The 16,246-nt window shown below is 41.8% G+C and overlaps 1 protein-coding gene across 1 annotated transcript in view; it reads left to right on the top strand.

Annotated features, from left to right (window-relative positions):
* MYO1E (myosin IE) overlaps positions 1–16,246 on the top strand; it is a 195,320-nt gene that overhangs the window by 105,578 nt on the left and 73,496 nt on the right. The window contains exons 5-9 of the mRNA XM_045530439.1: positions 2,042–2,129; positions 6,522–6,611; positions 10,065–10,196; positions 13,161–13,295; positions 14,805–14,937. Coding sequence (XP_045386395.1) covers positions 2,042–2,129; positions 6,522–6,611; positions 10,065–10,196; positions 13,161–13,295; positions 14,805–14,937 — 578 coding nt within the window. The remainder of the gene's footprint in view (positions 1–2,041; positions 2,130–6,521; positions 6,612–10,064; positions 10,197–13,160; positions 13,296–14,804; positions 14,938–16,246) is intronic.

Raw genomic sequence — 16,246 nt, 5'->3', positions numbered from 1 at the left:
CTCCTTTTACTAAAAACAGTTTAAAAAAAATCTGAAATATATGGATAATTACTTATCTTAAAAAATTTAAGTATTAAGAGAATGCACATTAAAAGAAAAAGGAATAGTCTTTATACCAGCCTCCTAACAAGTCAGAAATATTTCTTTTTCCTTGTTGCATTTCAGTTCTTATTCACTTAGTTATAAACATTTTACAGATACATTGTCTTCTGTTCATATTACCACTGAATGTTAGCTGCATTGTCTTTATATTGCTACATAGTCTCTGTAATTTAAATTACTCTGTAATATTACAGTGGGTGGTTGTACCATTGTATTGTAACCTTGGACTTGCCAATATTCTTGAATGTTTACGTTGTTTACAACTTATAAAATGGAGTTTCATCGTTGATGTTTTACCTGTGCTTCAAATGAGAAAGAGCGCATGTATTGACCCTGGATATATAAATGATCTGGTTATGTCTATCATTTAAAAAGATAATTTCCTCATGGAGTTTAATTTGCGAGACCTAAATGTGCCTGTGAGTAGGCATGTCCTCTGTAAGCAATGTGACACCTCATCCCAGACAGGCTGCTTTTCTACTTGCCACTGTTACCGTGTGAAATTTCAGTTTGATTTCTCTACTCATGTGATCAGGGAGCCAGGGAGCCCAGCACTAAGATGGTGAATGAACTGCATGGGTGGATTCACACTTTTAGAGGGTCTAAGCCCTAAATAGAAGATAGTTTTCTCTTTCCTCCCATAATCTATCTAACACCACATATTAGTTCAAGGAAATTCAACAAAGTTCTGAGTTTTGCCACATGGCTACTTCAAACCTTTTGTTTGTTTTGTTTTGTTTTGAAGTATCAAATTATTTCAAAATTTATTTCTCTTTCCTTTTGGGGGTGGGAGTGGGGTCATCTTGCTTGGTTGTACCCCAAGCCAGCGTTTCCTCTTTTCTTGGGTATCTCAGCAATTGATAGTTAATTAGTCTGGGTATTCATCGAAGGACATTTGCTCTGCACCCCAAAATTCTTGATCATCAAGAACAAACAAAAATATTATCCTATGAACTTTAATAGTCTGAATTTTTTATACTAAATCCCACCATCATTTCATATGGCATGTGTTCCTTTAATCTAATTATTAATAATTATATCCTGGTAACACAAAGGCTACCAATAGAGAGATGGGAAATCTAACTGACTGAAGTATGTTTTGAATTGAGGTCATTATCAATTCAAGGGGATTTTGAAGGAAGAATGGATGGGGATTTTGAAGAGCAGACTAAATACTATTAACAAAAGGATTTCCCCATGCAGTGAGGCTAACAAACGGAAGGTAGTCTTTGTTACTCAGGATGTGATTAATATTGCCTCATCATTTAATTTTAGAACTTCTAAAATAAGGAAGCTTGCATCAGTTCAAGGCACATGGTTTGAAACCTCAGAATGCCTACTTTTTCTTTTCTTTTTTTAATTGCAGAAATAATACATGCATTACAAAAAGTTTAAAAAATAGAGTTAAAACAAGTCTCCCATAGTCTCTTTAACTTGACCAAACCTTCTGATAATATTTTGTGACTGTTCCAGTCTTATTTTTTATGTACTTTTAAAAAATATTTTTGTAACCATGTTTTACATATAATTTCAATCTGATGTATTCATTTAACATTACTTCATATGCTTTTTCCCCCTGTGTTTACAGTCTTCATGTCAGTTGTAATTTCTGCATCATTTCACCTTGTGATATTCCATAAGTTTCCTAATCATGCCCCCTATTATTGAGCATTTAGAATGTTTAATTGTCTGTCTTGTACACAATGGTAATTATTAAGACTGTTGTCCACACCATGTTAATGTTGCTCACACAGTTCACAAAGGTGACCTAATCCTGCTGCAATTTGCGTTTCTCAACCAACATTGGGCTGTTTTTCTTCCCCTCAATTCCTTTTGCCTGTTTTCTTTTTATTTTTGTTTGTTTTGCGGGGGACAAGGGAGAGAACTGGTGGCAATCCACTTCATACATAGGTGGGCATTTTTGTCTTTCTTTCCTCAGTGGTGAAAGTGGTGCCGGAAAGACAGTGGCTGCCAAATACATCATGAGTTACATCTCCAGAGTGTCTGGAGGAGGCCCCAAAGTCCAGGTGAGTTGGCAATGGCCCATCTGAATACTTTATGCTATGTGAAATGTAAGAGGCTCCATTTTCAGTTTGTCAAAGAATTTTTCTTCCACAGAAAAGACATTGATTCTATAACCAAGAAAAGACATTGATTCTATAACCAAGAAACCTGAAATCTGCAAAGAAATAGCATATTTTAAGATAGACATGCCTACTATATAATGAACTCCTATGAATCAATAAAAAGGTCAATAGTCCAAAAGGAAAATAAGGGACATGAAACAGAACTCTTAGAAAAGGAAATATAAATGACTCATAAAACATGAAAATATGTTCACCATCATGATAATAAGAGAAATGCAAATTAAAACTACACAAAAAAGCTATTTTTTACCTATCAGGTTGACAAAAATCTTGCAGTTTTAAATACTAGATTGATAAGAATGTAGGGACACAGTTGTTCTCATACATTGCTGGTAGGAGCATGAACTGGAGGACATTTCTGCAAAATCAATCAGACTTGCATGTACTTACCGTACAACTCAGCAATTCTGCTTAAGAGAATTTATTCTTTAGATATGCTAAAATGTATGCAAAGCGATATATGTATAAAATTATTTGTGGCATTTTTGGTAATGAAAAAGATTGGAAGCAACTTAATTGTTCCTCAATAGGCAACTAGTGAAATAATTTATGGTTTGTCATATAATAGAATATTATACAGCCATAAAAATGAGGCTTCATGTACTGACATCGAATGATCTCCAAGGTATATCATTCATTGCAAAAAGCAAGGTTCAGAACATTGCGTATAATATACTGCCATTTGAGAAGAAAAAGAGACCATATATCTACATTTGTTTTGATATGTATCACATATCCCTAGAAGGATACATGAGAAACTAGAAACAATGGCTGTCTTCAGGGAGGGAAGCTGGGAGACTGGAGGGAGGGAATACTCTTCCTGTATACACTTGGGAAACTCTTTCTTTCTTCCTTTCTTTCTTCCTTTCTTTCTTTCTTTCTTTCTTTCTTTCTTTCTTTCTTTCTTTCTCTCTCTCTCTCTCTCTCTCTCTCTCTCTCTCTCTCTCTCTCTCTCTCTCTCTCTCTCTCTCTTTCTTTCTTTTCTTTCGAGATTGGATCTCACTCTGATGTCTAGGCTAGAATGCTATGGCATCATCATAGCTCACTGCAGCCTCCAACTCCTGGGCTCAAGCAATCCTCCTGCCTCAGCCTCCCGAGTAACTGGGACTACAGGCATAAGCCACCACACCCGGCTAATGTTTGTATTTTTTATAAAGATGGGGTCTCACTATGTTGGTCAGTCTGGTCTCAAACTCCTGGCCTCAAGCAATCTTCCTATCTCTGCCTCCCAAAATGCTGGTATTACTGGCAGGAGCCACCATGCCTGGCCCCTTGAGAAACTTATGGTTTGAAGTATGTGACTAAATTGCCAATTCAAGAAATTCATAAAAATTTTAAAGGAGATAGAGGCAGAAAGGGAAAAGAAAAAGGAAAAAGGGAAGATTAGAAGGTATAAAGGAAACCTTAGGAGAAGGAGAAGACCCAAGAATGAGAGGTGAAAGGAGAGGAGTACAAGAGGGGCAGAGAAGCATCAGATTCAAGAAGACAGGGTCAAGAACAGGGTAGCTACCCCTTTGTCTGTCCTCAGTTTCACTGCTGTAATACCAGAATCAGCATCGGCAGGAACAGCTAAGGCCCGCTCCCCAGAGAGCAATGGATGATGGCGATCATGCGCTGAGGTCCCTAAGGGGCTGCCCAAACTTGGCACATGCCAGAAATTATTCTAAAGATAAAATTTTTAGGCCAGGTGTGGTGGCTCACACCTGTAATCCTAGCACTCTGGGAGGCCAAGGCAAGAGGATTGCTTGAGTCCAGGAGTTCAAGATCAGCCTGAGCAAGAACGAGACCCTGTTTCTACAAAAATTAAAAAAATTAGCTGGGTGTGGAGGTGTGTGCCTGCAGTCCCAGCTACTGGGGAGGCTGAAGCAGGAAGATCACTTGAGCCCAGGAGTTTGAGGTTGCAGTGAGCTATGATGATGCCACTGCACTCTAGCCTGGGTGACAGAGCAAGACTCTGTCTCAAAAAAAAAAGATTAAAATTTTTAATCAGAATCATTTAATAAGCAATTTTATTTACCATGGTCTGCTATAGACTTTAAAAAGACACATAAAATTATCAGCTAGGTCAAGTGCAGTGGTGTTTGCAACTAACTGATCACAGCCAGTTACAGATTCCTTTGTTCCTTCATTCCCACTGCTTCACTTGACTAGCCTTTAAAAAAAAATTCTCTTTGCTGTGGTTCTATCTACTAATTAAATAGTGCTCCATCATGTCCTGGTGGATCAGAAAGCTTAAGGCAGAGCTCAAAATTCCTTATGTGGCATGAAATGGTCTTAGAGTGACCTCTTTCTCTTAATGAAAGATTGAGAGCAGCTCTGTCTGCTAGAAAGATGAAGCAAGCCACATGTGTAATTCTAAATTCTCTAGTTTATAGAAACAGATGAAATTAATTTTTGAAATATTTTTATTTAACCCAATATATCCAAAATATTATCCTTTTAGTATATAATCAATATAACAAAATTAACAAGATATTTTACCTTCTTTGGGGGGGACTAGCTAACAGCCACATGTGGCTTATGGCTTCCATATTGGACAGGGTGTAGCTCTAGAACCTAGGTTTGTGGGGTTCAGTCCACTGCTTTTCTCCATTCACGTGATTGTACCCTATCCTGAGAGTGTTGACATGGAGACAAGAATCCAGGATGCCGTTTTGTAGGTGGGCTACCCTTTTGCCTTAATTTGCTGTTTCTCTTTTCCATGATATGCTCACCGCCACATTCTGCTGAACATCACCAAGAGTTGATGACTAGACATGTGTGGATACATAAAGATTCCCAGTTTAAAAGTCTATAATTAAAGAAGGGAAGAGATAGAAGAACATCCTGTCTTTCATTCTCTCCCTGAAAGAAGCTGAGTGTTGTTAAATGGTGTAGAGATGTCTAGCCAGCAAAAAAAGAAAAAGAAAACAAAAAAAAAGATATAAAGGATTAATGAAGATCCACAAACTCAAAATTAATTTTACAAAGAAGAGCAAATTTTATGTAACTCCATGAGTTTTTAAGGGAGAATAGGCAACGTGGAAGTATGTTTCTAACCTTTGAAGTTGACCCCATGGAGGGACCACACAGAATCTGCCCTTGGTGCCATTGCTGACAATGATTCCCCCGTAAGGATGGGATGCCTGCTTTCATTTCTCCTGGCAGTTTCACTTCTGAATGTTCTGGAGGGTGCCATGGGAACACTCTGGCTGTTACGCAGTCAATTAGCAGTTAGTGCCTTAATCTAGTCCTCCTTGCTACAGCCCATGACCTAGCAGCCAGACTGCAGAAGGTTAATGTTGATTTTTCTCTTCCTGTTTTCCTATGAGGACAATGATACAGAGTTCTTGGCTTGGAATTAGTCAGTAGCTAAAGAGCACAAGCCAGAAGACTTGTTATTTCTGGAACGTGTTTAACCATAGCATGTGAATAATTAGAAGTACAAGGAATGACTCACTTGTTGAAAGATGTCCCTGACATCAAATCCTATCTATTGAGCTATCTCATGTCCATGGTGTGTTTTGCACACTTTTCAATCTGGCACGGAACTGGGGTGTTTGAAAACCAAATTATTCCCCTCTAGTAGGCCAGGAATTGTGCTACACAATCCAGCATCGACACTTGTTGTTCCAAGTGTGGACTCACGCTGGCAAAATCAGCACCACTAGGGAGCTGATTAGAAATGCAGATTCTTGGGCTCCACCCAGACCTACTGAATCCACGTCTGCATTTTAACAAGGCCTGTCAGGTGATCCTTGCACATTGAAGTTTGAGAAACACAAGACTATATTTCCATAATCTCCTCTAGGGAGGAGAAACTGATTAATTTCCCTAAAGTAAGTCTCACTTGCTGTGAAGCCGATGGAGGAGGGATGAGATGGGTGGGTAGACTAGTTGGGAAGGGGTAGTTAAAGACTCTGGTGGGAACAGCAAGGAGAGGTACCTGTTTGTTTACCACTTCCCTTTCCTCCCTGCTGAGATTCCTGGCACACCCAGAAGTGTGAGGCAAAGCTGCAGAAACCAGCTTGGAAACCCAGTCCAGGAATGTTTGTAAATCTCGATGGGGTGGCACCCCGGTTCCTGGAGATCCTGCATCAAGCCAAGGGAGTTAGGAGACCTGAACACACAAATGGGTTTAGGTCTGTCGCGATGAAAGAATAAATCCTCCAGGAACCCCCAGGGACATGTGGATGTGGGGCCTCCCACCTTACTGCATTCAGAAACCAGGTCTTTAGGGAAAGTGTGGTGGGTGTTTGCACCTTCCTAACCTCCAGTCTGTTTTCGGGACAGCATGTGAAGGACATCATCCTGCAGTCCAACCCGCTGCTGGAGGCCTTCGGGAACGCCAAGACCGTCCGCAACAACAACTCCAGCCGATTTGTGAGTCTCTTCCCTGTTTCGGAGAGTGTCGCCTGACCGATGATGTTGATGTTCCCGATTTAAGTCCCGTATCTCACGGGAAATGGGAGCTTCTCCCATATCATCAGGAGGCCGGCCGCCTTTTCAATCTTCTCTTCATTTTCTAGAGCGGCATGCTGTCAAGCTTCGATTTGCCCTTTGACTGAAGTTATTTCTGAGCCTCAGGGATGCAAGCAATGTAATTTCAAAAACAGTTTTCAACTTGAATTGCCTTACTAAGGAAAGTGAAAATTCATAAATGTGGCAGGTTTGGTCCTGGAGGAGTTTGCTTTGTGCCCTGAAGAAAAGACCTTCTTTCCTAGACAGATAACTCGAGTAGATGGGTATCCCAGGTATGGATGCCCACGAACAATGATTTTGCTTCTTAGAATCTGGTCTGTAGGCATTGAAGGGAGCAGATAGTTGGACTGATCTGGCACCTTGTAGAGAACCTTTCTCCTCTCTGTCGGTCAGAGTGAGCTGCCTACTTCCCACCCCCCTGGCTTTGTGCCTTTGTTTTGTGTCTGCTCATGTAACATAACAACATCCCAAAGTGACTAGGCCTAGCCTCACTAACTGACCCACTTACTCAAGGTAAGGAAAATGTCAGCTCTGTGCACTGTTGTGAATGCCCATCTAGACATTTCTCTGTCGGGTATCTCTTGAGAGGATAAATTAGAAGGCTGGCAAGGATGAAGATGAATATATTCCCCTTGACAAAAGCCACATGTACAGAGAAACAAATGTTTGCCCAGTAACCTTGGCTTATATAGATTTTGCGTCTTATCTCAACCATAGATTATGTCTGGCGCTAAAGCATTCAAGGAGCCATCTGTGAGGCTGATTCTGGACCACTTTGAAATAAATAAGTGGGAATTTCAGAGAAAAACAATTTCTTTCTCGCTCTCTATTTTGGAAGGAAATTTCTGTTTCCAAGAGAATTTTTACTATGTCCTCATGTAATAATCAAGATTCCTGCTGGGTTATATCTGTCAGACTTGCCCTCACTTTCTTTCTTTGCTGCCCAATTATTCAAATTATTCATTTGTCTCCTGTTTTTTTTTTGTCCCAATGCCTGAGTGGTGTTATCTTGGAGAAATTTCTAGGTAATGAAATAGCAAAGAAGATGTGAACAAATTTTCCACCTGACCTTTTCTCCCTAATTATCAATCTAAACCTGCCTTAAAAAATGGACCTGACCAAATTTAACCCTCTAGCTATCTGTGTCCTGCTCTCTTGCCCTCCTTTGAGAGCAGAAAAATAATTAAGTCAGGATTTTCCTTGATTTTTCCAATATGAATCATTCTTTCTCCTTGGAGGATGCATCAGTCAATTTTTGTAAACAATGACAAAATTTTATACAACTCTGGTGAAAAGATGGGAAAGAGTGTGTTGGGCAGTTCAGACACACACTCGCACATACACACACATTCACACACACATACACACTCATATATACACTCACACATATACACAATCACGTACACACACATATACACAATCTCGTACACACACTCACATATACATACACATACACACAGTCACACACATTCACGTACTCACATGCGCACACAGAGACACACTCACACACACACCCTCTTTCTCTCTCTCACAGAGACATGCCTGATGGCATCAAAAGATACTCTCAGGAATAATGAGAGAAATGTAAATTAAAACCATATATCATTTTCTGTCTGAGGCAAACATGAAGGAGACTGATAATAACAGGAAAGAGACACTATTGGTTGAAGACTGACACATTCTTCTCTCAGGAGAGCAACTGGGCTATTTTTATCAAATTTAAAATGCTCATATCTTTGACCCAGTGATACTTTTGGAATAAGTTATCTAAGTTCTCTGTTAAATAACTACTTATTTTAAAAGATATCTGTAATATATTGTTAAATTTAAAAAAACAAATTATGGAATATTACAGTTTGTTCCCATTTTTGTTTTAACATGTACACATTATATAAAACATAATTGAGGTGGAGGTAAAGGCTGGGCACGGTGGATCATGCCTATAATCCTTACACTCTGGAAGGCCAAGGCAGGAGGATTGCTTGAGCTCAAGAGTTCAAGACCAGCCTGAGCAAGAGTGAGATCCTGTCTCTGCTAAAAAAAATAATAGAAAAATTAGCCAGGCATGGTGGCCCAAGCCTATATTCCCAGCTACTCGGGAGGCTGAGGCAGGAGGATTGCTTGAGCCCAGGAGTTTGAGGTTGCTGTGAGCTATAATGATGCTACTGCACTCACCCGACTCTCAAGATAGTGGCTGTTGGTTCTCTATGCCTGGTGCCTCTGGTATTTGTCTTTGTTTTTTGGGAGGAGGAGGGGGAGGGGTCATCAGATTAAGACAGATAGACAATGAGAGGATGGCCTTCTTTTGTAGTCTTTCTGACACCTGGAATCAGTAACTTAAGAACAGGAACACAGCATACACTCATGTACTCACACATTGGCACGGCATGCAAAGGGCTTTTCTTGTCCTTAATGAGTTTACAGCTCTAGTCACAGACTTGAGGTCCAGCCGAATTCAGCCCTGAATGAGTGGATTTAGTCAACATACAAAAACTATTTGGGAGGGAGGCTAGATTCAGGTTTCCCTGAATACACACTCCAACACGCAAGTTTTTATCACATTAAATGTGAATTCAGTAAGGCTGGACATGCTCTCTGGTTTGGCCTTAGACCACACCACTCCCTGACTCTTTTCCTTCATTTAAATTTACCCTTCTGGCCTCTGAGAATGCTTAAGTTTCTGAGGACTGGAGAGAAACTATAATACCTTCTGGTGAGAAAAAAATATGTCGTTAATTTAACAATCTGGCTACCTTTTACAACGAAATTCCAGGTTTTAATTCTCCTTTGTTCCCTGTTACCAGCAGTTAATAACAAGGACAGTCACAAAAGTCCCCAGACCCACAAATAGCTGGAAATAATTTAATTTTTAATAAAATGTTTTTGTTTCAGATAAGCATTTTAGCTGCTCTAGAAGTAAGAGGGATTGGCTGGTTTTGCTAAAAGCCATGAAATGTAGTCTGCCAGAAGGGAAAATTTGCTTGCTCTGGAAGACGATGGCAGAGTTCACTCTTGTTAGGTTAAGGGAACCATGTGACTTTTCTGCCCCATTCTTTAAGCCTTCCCTTTGAGCAGGCAAGCACCTACGGGGGAAAAATGAGCAAGGAATAGAGCATATCCTTATTTAGTTGTGCTGACGACAGATTCTCCCAAAACAGAATTGTGTGATTGGTCGAAAGCATGGGTGATTGTCTGATAGGAAAAGATGAGGAAGTCTAGGCTACAATTAGGAGTAATTCAGAATGTGTCTTTTATTAATGAACTTCCTTGAATTATATACCGTATTCAAAGCCTGTTCAAAACACTGTGTTTTTGTTCACCAACCGTTGAAGGAAATTCCCAACTTTCTTGCAGGGAAAATACTTTGAAATCCAGTTCAGTCCAGGTGGGGAACCAGATGGTGGAAAGATCTCCAACTTCCTTCTGGAAAAATCTAGAGTGGTGATGAGGAACCCTGGAGAGCGGAGTTTTCACATATTTTACCAGGTTTTCCATTATGTTTTTTTCTTTCCCACTTCCTATTCCTTCTCCACATTAAAAAAAATTGCTTTTTCTCAGCCCTCAGGTTAGACAGTCTAGTCCGGCAAGCTGATGTATTACTGTAGTGTGCAAGTCAACGTGCAGAATTGTGGGACTGTCCCTGCCCTCAAGGAGAATAAGTTCTAACTTGAGTGATGAGACAAAATTCTCCCAAAAGTTAAATGATCAAGAAAGTGCTGATATAGCTTCAAAACAAAAGTAGGAATCTTTGAGTCTTTGCCAAATAAGAATTCATGTCTGGAGATTTGGCCTGGATGGTAAGGAGAGGTGTTAAGAACGGGGAGCCCTAGACAGAGAGTAGATGGGGACTATGAGGGAAGACAGGCCACCTGCCCTGAGTTGGAGGTGGGAGAGGGAAAGCCAGTCAGTGAGCCAGGCCTCCGCCAGTTTGCAGGGGCAGACGTCTCCAAAAAGTGAACTGTCGGAGGGAAGATTTGAGATAGGCTTGGGATCTTTAATACCAAGTCAAAAAGTTTCCACTGAGACCCTCAGTAGCCGTGGAGAGTCTGGGGCTAGAGCAGTGTGCAAGATGCTTCAAAATTGTGTGCCAGGCTTCAGCATTCATTTAATTCAACTATTTTATAAAAGGTTTTTAAGTATTTAAAAATACATTAAAATGATTGGCCAGGCATGGTGGCTCATGCCTATAATTCTAGCACTCCGGGAGGCCGAGGCGGGAGGGTCGCTTGAGATCAGGAAGTCGAGACCAGCCTGAGTAAGAGCAAGCCCCCATCTCTATTAAAAATAGAAAAATTAGCCAGCCATCTTGGCATGAGCCTGTAATCCCAGCTACTTGGGAGGCTGAAGCAGGAGAATTGCTTGAGCCCAGGAGTTTGAGGTTGCAGTGAGCTATGATGAATCCAATGCACTTTACCCAAGGCGACAGAGCAAGATCCTGTCTCAAAAAAAAATAAAATAAAATAATGATGCCATAAGCCAAAAGTTTGGGTTTACTTATATATATTAGGGATCCACACTGAACTTTCTTGAAGGAAGGTCTGGTAACTTTTTGTTTTGTTTCATTTTTAATTTGAAGATCACTGGATTAGAAGGACATTAAACTGTGGGAGTAGCCCACATTTAGTCTTTTCAGTTACACAAACATCTTAGATGGTAGCAAATACTTTTTTCTTATTGGTATGTGTTGGTGGAAAAAGTACATAAATGACCAAAAGCTTCTGAGAATTCAGGAATGCTTTAAATTGTCTTAAAACAACATGTACAGATGAGTGAAAAATAATTATATGGATCTCACACATACACAGTATATGAATTACTGAGTACTAGATAGATGTGCATAATGGATGCCAGGACCCCTCTGAGTAAATTCAAGGCCCACCCCCCTCCAGGAGTCCTGCCTGCAGGTCTGAAACCACCAGAATAGAGGCTGGGACCTGGTGGGCTCCGGGGTTCAAGATTCTGACGTAAGAGCAATGGTTGAAACTGTGAAATAGATGAGACTCCCATGGCAGTGAGTGTGGAGAGAAAAACCATGCACGTGCAGGGCTTGAGGGCTGCATGAGGAGGCCGGGAGGGGAAGGAGGAAACCTAGGACCCTGAAGTGTCACCAAGGGCAAGGGAAGCCTAAGGGGAGAAGCAACAAGATCAAGTGCTCAGAGCTCCTGAGGGAAAGGGATCGGCCTGGGGTCTGGCAGCCCAGAAAGGGTTGCTGGATTTAGCCACTGGGAAGTAGCCACAAAAGTAGTTTCATCAGAGTGGTGAGGGGAGAAGCTGGGGTGCAGATGGTTTACATCCTGGTGAGGAAGGAGATTCTGTGGCTTAAAGAAGTTCAGAGTCAAGAAGTGTCACAGGAAGGCCAGAGCAGTGTGTTCGTAGATGGAAGAGAATTAGAGAAAGGGAGGTTCGAAGAGGCAAGTGAGGTGCAACTAGGTGATGTGAGTGGGCAGAGGACTGAAAAGGAGGGAGAATATTCTTCTTTGGAACAAAAACAAAACAAAGCCACTCCAAAAAAACCAGAAGGAGAAAAGGGAAGGAGCAGTACAAAAAGATCTCGAGGAGACAGGGAAGAAAAAGAAGGGGGACCCATGTCATGGGATGAGGATTCCTAGAACTGTTTGGGCAAGGAGACCAAGATGGCATGAGGAACTTCACAAAGACGGGGAACCATGCATAGGAACTGTCTCTGTTTTTCTAAATTTTGTTGGGTTGGAGCCACAGTGTGCTGGAGCCGGTGAACACGTGCTATGCACATCTCTTCCCACCTCCTCCTCCCATGACATCTCTTTGCTGGTTTGAAATTAGTCATGGTGGGAGTATTTACACCATGGGTATTAGCAAACACTACACATCAACTTTTTTCTCCCAAGGGTTGATTGTCAAACATTTTCCAGCACATCACTGGTTGGACCCCATTAAGAGGATCTTGTTCAGACCTAAGTCAGTGGTCAGGAGTTCTCCTGCCCTTATTCCTGGAGAATGACATGCTGTGTTTAAAGGCAGAGCTGAGAATGCCAGAGAGCGAGACCTGTGGGCTGTTGATTAAAAAACAGCCTGCAGGAAGAAGCATGGAGAAGCCAGCACCCCTTTCAGAAGCCATATGCAAGTTGGGCAGGAACCAAGTAATCACAGTCTGTTTTGCTTTCCACCCTCCAAGGGATCACAAGTGTGGCAGCGCAGTGGCTTTCACTGGACAAGGGACAATCCTTACCCCTTGCAGACCTTATCAGAGTTAAGGATCAGAATTTGCAGACATGGTTTGGGGCTACTACAAGTAGAGCAGACATTCAGAAGCCCCTTCGTATTTCGGAGAGTAGGACCAGCCATAATTTTACAAAGCAGCACCAGAAAGTCCTCATCACTGGGCTTGGGGGTGGAGGCTGCAGGATCCGTGAGGTGTCTTTGGTGCCTTGTGGTCCACGTCATGGCACATCCCGTGTTCTCTCGCTCCAGCTCATCGAGGGCGCCTCTGCAGAACAGAAGCACAGCCTTGGCATCACCAGCATGGACTATTATTACTACCTGAGCCTCTCGGGGTCATACAAGGTTGATGACATCGACGACAGGCGAGAGTTTCAGGAAACCCTGGTAAGTGCCGGTGCCGGGCCAGGCAGGATCTGCTCTCTGGACTGGGCACTGCCTGTGGCGGAGAGGGCAGTGAGGGTTTACCAAGCAAAGAGCAGGGTGAAATGTCTACCTCGTTCTGCTGTGAGCACTCCATATCCTAAAACCTATGTTTCAGCACCCTTAAATAGCCAAGTGCTTGGTTGCCAAAGAACCACTTAATGATTTGAGATGGGTTTTTAAAAAGTGAATTCATCATTATCCCCCCGTAGGACCTCTGATTAACAGGCAGAAATTATTGTGGGTAATACATTCAGGATACCTGTTTGCCGATGGCCTGCCCAACCGGTGAGCTGTTTCCTTAGAAAGCCCAAGCAAACAGCACATTTATGGACTTATTCAGGTTTTAGACTTCTGGAACACCTTTAGTCGTTCTTCTACCCTCTTCATTTCTTTTCTATTTTTGAGGACTTTCTCTTCATCCCTGTATTGCACAGGTCAGAAGGTGATTTTTCTACTCTATGCCCTTTGCATTGTATGTGTGTTACTGTACAAGTTGTAAAACTTGGTAGATTGTTAAGGGATTGCATCCTGGGGCAAGCAGCTTAAATGAGTCAATCTAGAACTTTCCATAGGTAGGCTAGTCACCCATTTAGCCTCAAAGGGCTGTATTACCACTGTCCTGTGAGTCATCCACAAGCCAGGCCCATCCCTCAGCCCAGATCCAGAGCTGAGTGGCAGGTCCTGAGTAAGCAATGGAGGTTCAGTTTGGGCTTCAAAGGGACAGAGGTGCAGATAGACTATGTCCTGGGTGCCAGGAAATAAAATGGTTTCAAGAGGCCACATGGCCCCAAAGGAGCTGGAAGATATAAACATGCAGGTAACGGCCTGCTCACTGGTCTTAGAGTATAGTTCTCTTAGGAGACAGATGTCTAAATTTAAACAGTTTAGCTGTTTTTATTGAATTTAAGGGACATCAGAAACTAGACTTCTGAATGATACTTTTACTGAATTTCCTGGAGAATTTTAATCAAGAGGCTTTTGGAAGTACAATCTATTCTCATCCCTCCTAATGAAGAGAAAGATCTCTTGAGTCTACTTGGAGTAGCTGGAAAAGGTCAGCAGTGGCCTTAGAGGGAGGGTGTTGGCAGCAAAACCAAGGGACAAAGACAGACGGGGACGTTGTATACAGCTACCACTCCAGAGTATCTTTCCTGCTGGAGTTTTCCTGCCCCTATTCCTTGAGGACGGCATGCTATGTTTAAAGACAGAACTGGCCTTCCAGCATGACTTTGGGGCTTGAGAAGAACGTATGCAGTGGTCAGTGATCACGTACGGGGACTTCCTGCTGCCATCTCAAGCTAAGCCACACATAAGTGCACACCCCACTCTCTGCTTTGACTTCTTTTTTTTTTTTTTTAACTCATCTGTATTTGTTGCAGCCTTATTTAAAGCGGCTACTATGCTTTAGCTTCCTTATTATGTGCTTCTAAATCTGGAGATCAGCTTGTCTGGATAATTTCTCTTTTCCAGCACGCAATGAATGTGATCGGGATCTTTGCAGAAGAGCAGACGCTGGTGTTGCAGATAGTGGCAGGAGTTCTCCACCTGGGAAACATCAGCTTCAAAGAAGTCGGCAACTACGCGGCAGTGGAGAGCGAAGAGTGTGCGTAGCTCTGGCCTGTGGTTGTCGAATGGGGGGACTGGGGGGTTAGCTGCCATCGGAAGTAACTCACCACTTCCCTTTGCTTAGGTCTCCAGTGGGTTCTCTTGGGATGAGGTGAGAAGTATTATGTGTCCTGCTGGGGCAGAGTAAAACGGCCTCATGAAAGACTAGACCTCTTCTATGCACCTGCCCCTCCTCACCACCTGCATTGCCAAGCCCCACACCATCGATGATCAACGAAATCATTTCAGTTTGTCATTAACCTTGGGGAAATCTGGCAGAATTGCACATCTAGGTTTCAAGATAAAGTGACATCTTTAATGAAGATTAATGGTTTAATAATGCAAAAGATTAGTCTCTTAATGAAAACCTTTTCTGTAATTGATCTTTAGGGTCTACATTCACTTAAAGGTCTTGAAGGGCAAGTGGCAGAATATATTAATATGTAAATATGAGAAGCTCACAGGTTCGCAGTTTGTTGCATGGGTTGGATTAGATTGGATTTCTGAACACAGAAAGAAATGGACCTTGACTATGGTGTTGGCATTTCTGATGATCCCCTTTAATGATCACATCTGTGTAGTTGGGGCCTCAACACCTGAATGGTCATTTTTACTCTTTGAGAAGAAATCAGGGTGCTTCCTGCAGAGAGGTATTATTGGTTACATGTGCCTGCAGTCTGCCATAAATAGCGTGGTGTGTGACTCTAGCCTCTCAGGCATCGACAGCTTTCCAGGCTGCTTTCAGAGCCCACACATCCTTTAGCCACCCAGGAAGACATTCTTCCTTTCTCAGCATTCTTCAAGGATGATAAATTTAGATGCTTAGTAATAAATAGTATCCCACTCACTGCTGACAATGCAGTTGGGGATATTTCCATTCCAAATAAGGTTCTTTTTTATGTTTTTGTTTTCTTTTCCGATAAAAGAGGGAAGTTCTGCTAACTTCTGATGTCTATCTGATAAAGACAGAGATGAATTATATTTACCAGGGAAGGGGGTGGAAAACAATAAATGGGCAGGGTGTCCATAAAGTCTAGAAACATGACCTAATAATTGTAATCATAATAACCATGTTTTTAAACTTTCTATCATTTCCTTGACATTTAACAAACGCGCATGTATGTCCAGTGGGATCTTTAGCCCTTGGCCTTTTAACACTGACAGTTTTGGTTTGGTAGTATTTTCTGTGGCAGTAGACTTTGTTTCTTTTGCCTTCTTGGAAAGTAACATTCTTTACTACCTCCTTATTCTTGAGAACATGACGCTGAAACAGCAAGCATTCCCCTGGATGTTTCAACCAAGAAGTG

This window comes from Lemur catta, chromosome 1 (genome assembly GCF_020740605.2).
Source record: "Lemur catta isolate mLemCat1 chromosome 1, mLemCat1.pri, whole genome shotgun sequence".
Taxonomy (NCBI): domain Eukaryota; kingdom Metazoa; phylum Chordata; class Mammalia; order Primates; family Lemuridae; genus Lemur; species Lemur catta.
Note: the sequence above shows the minus strand (reverse complement) of the source record. Positions and strands in the feature narration are given on the sequence as shown.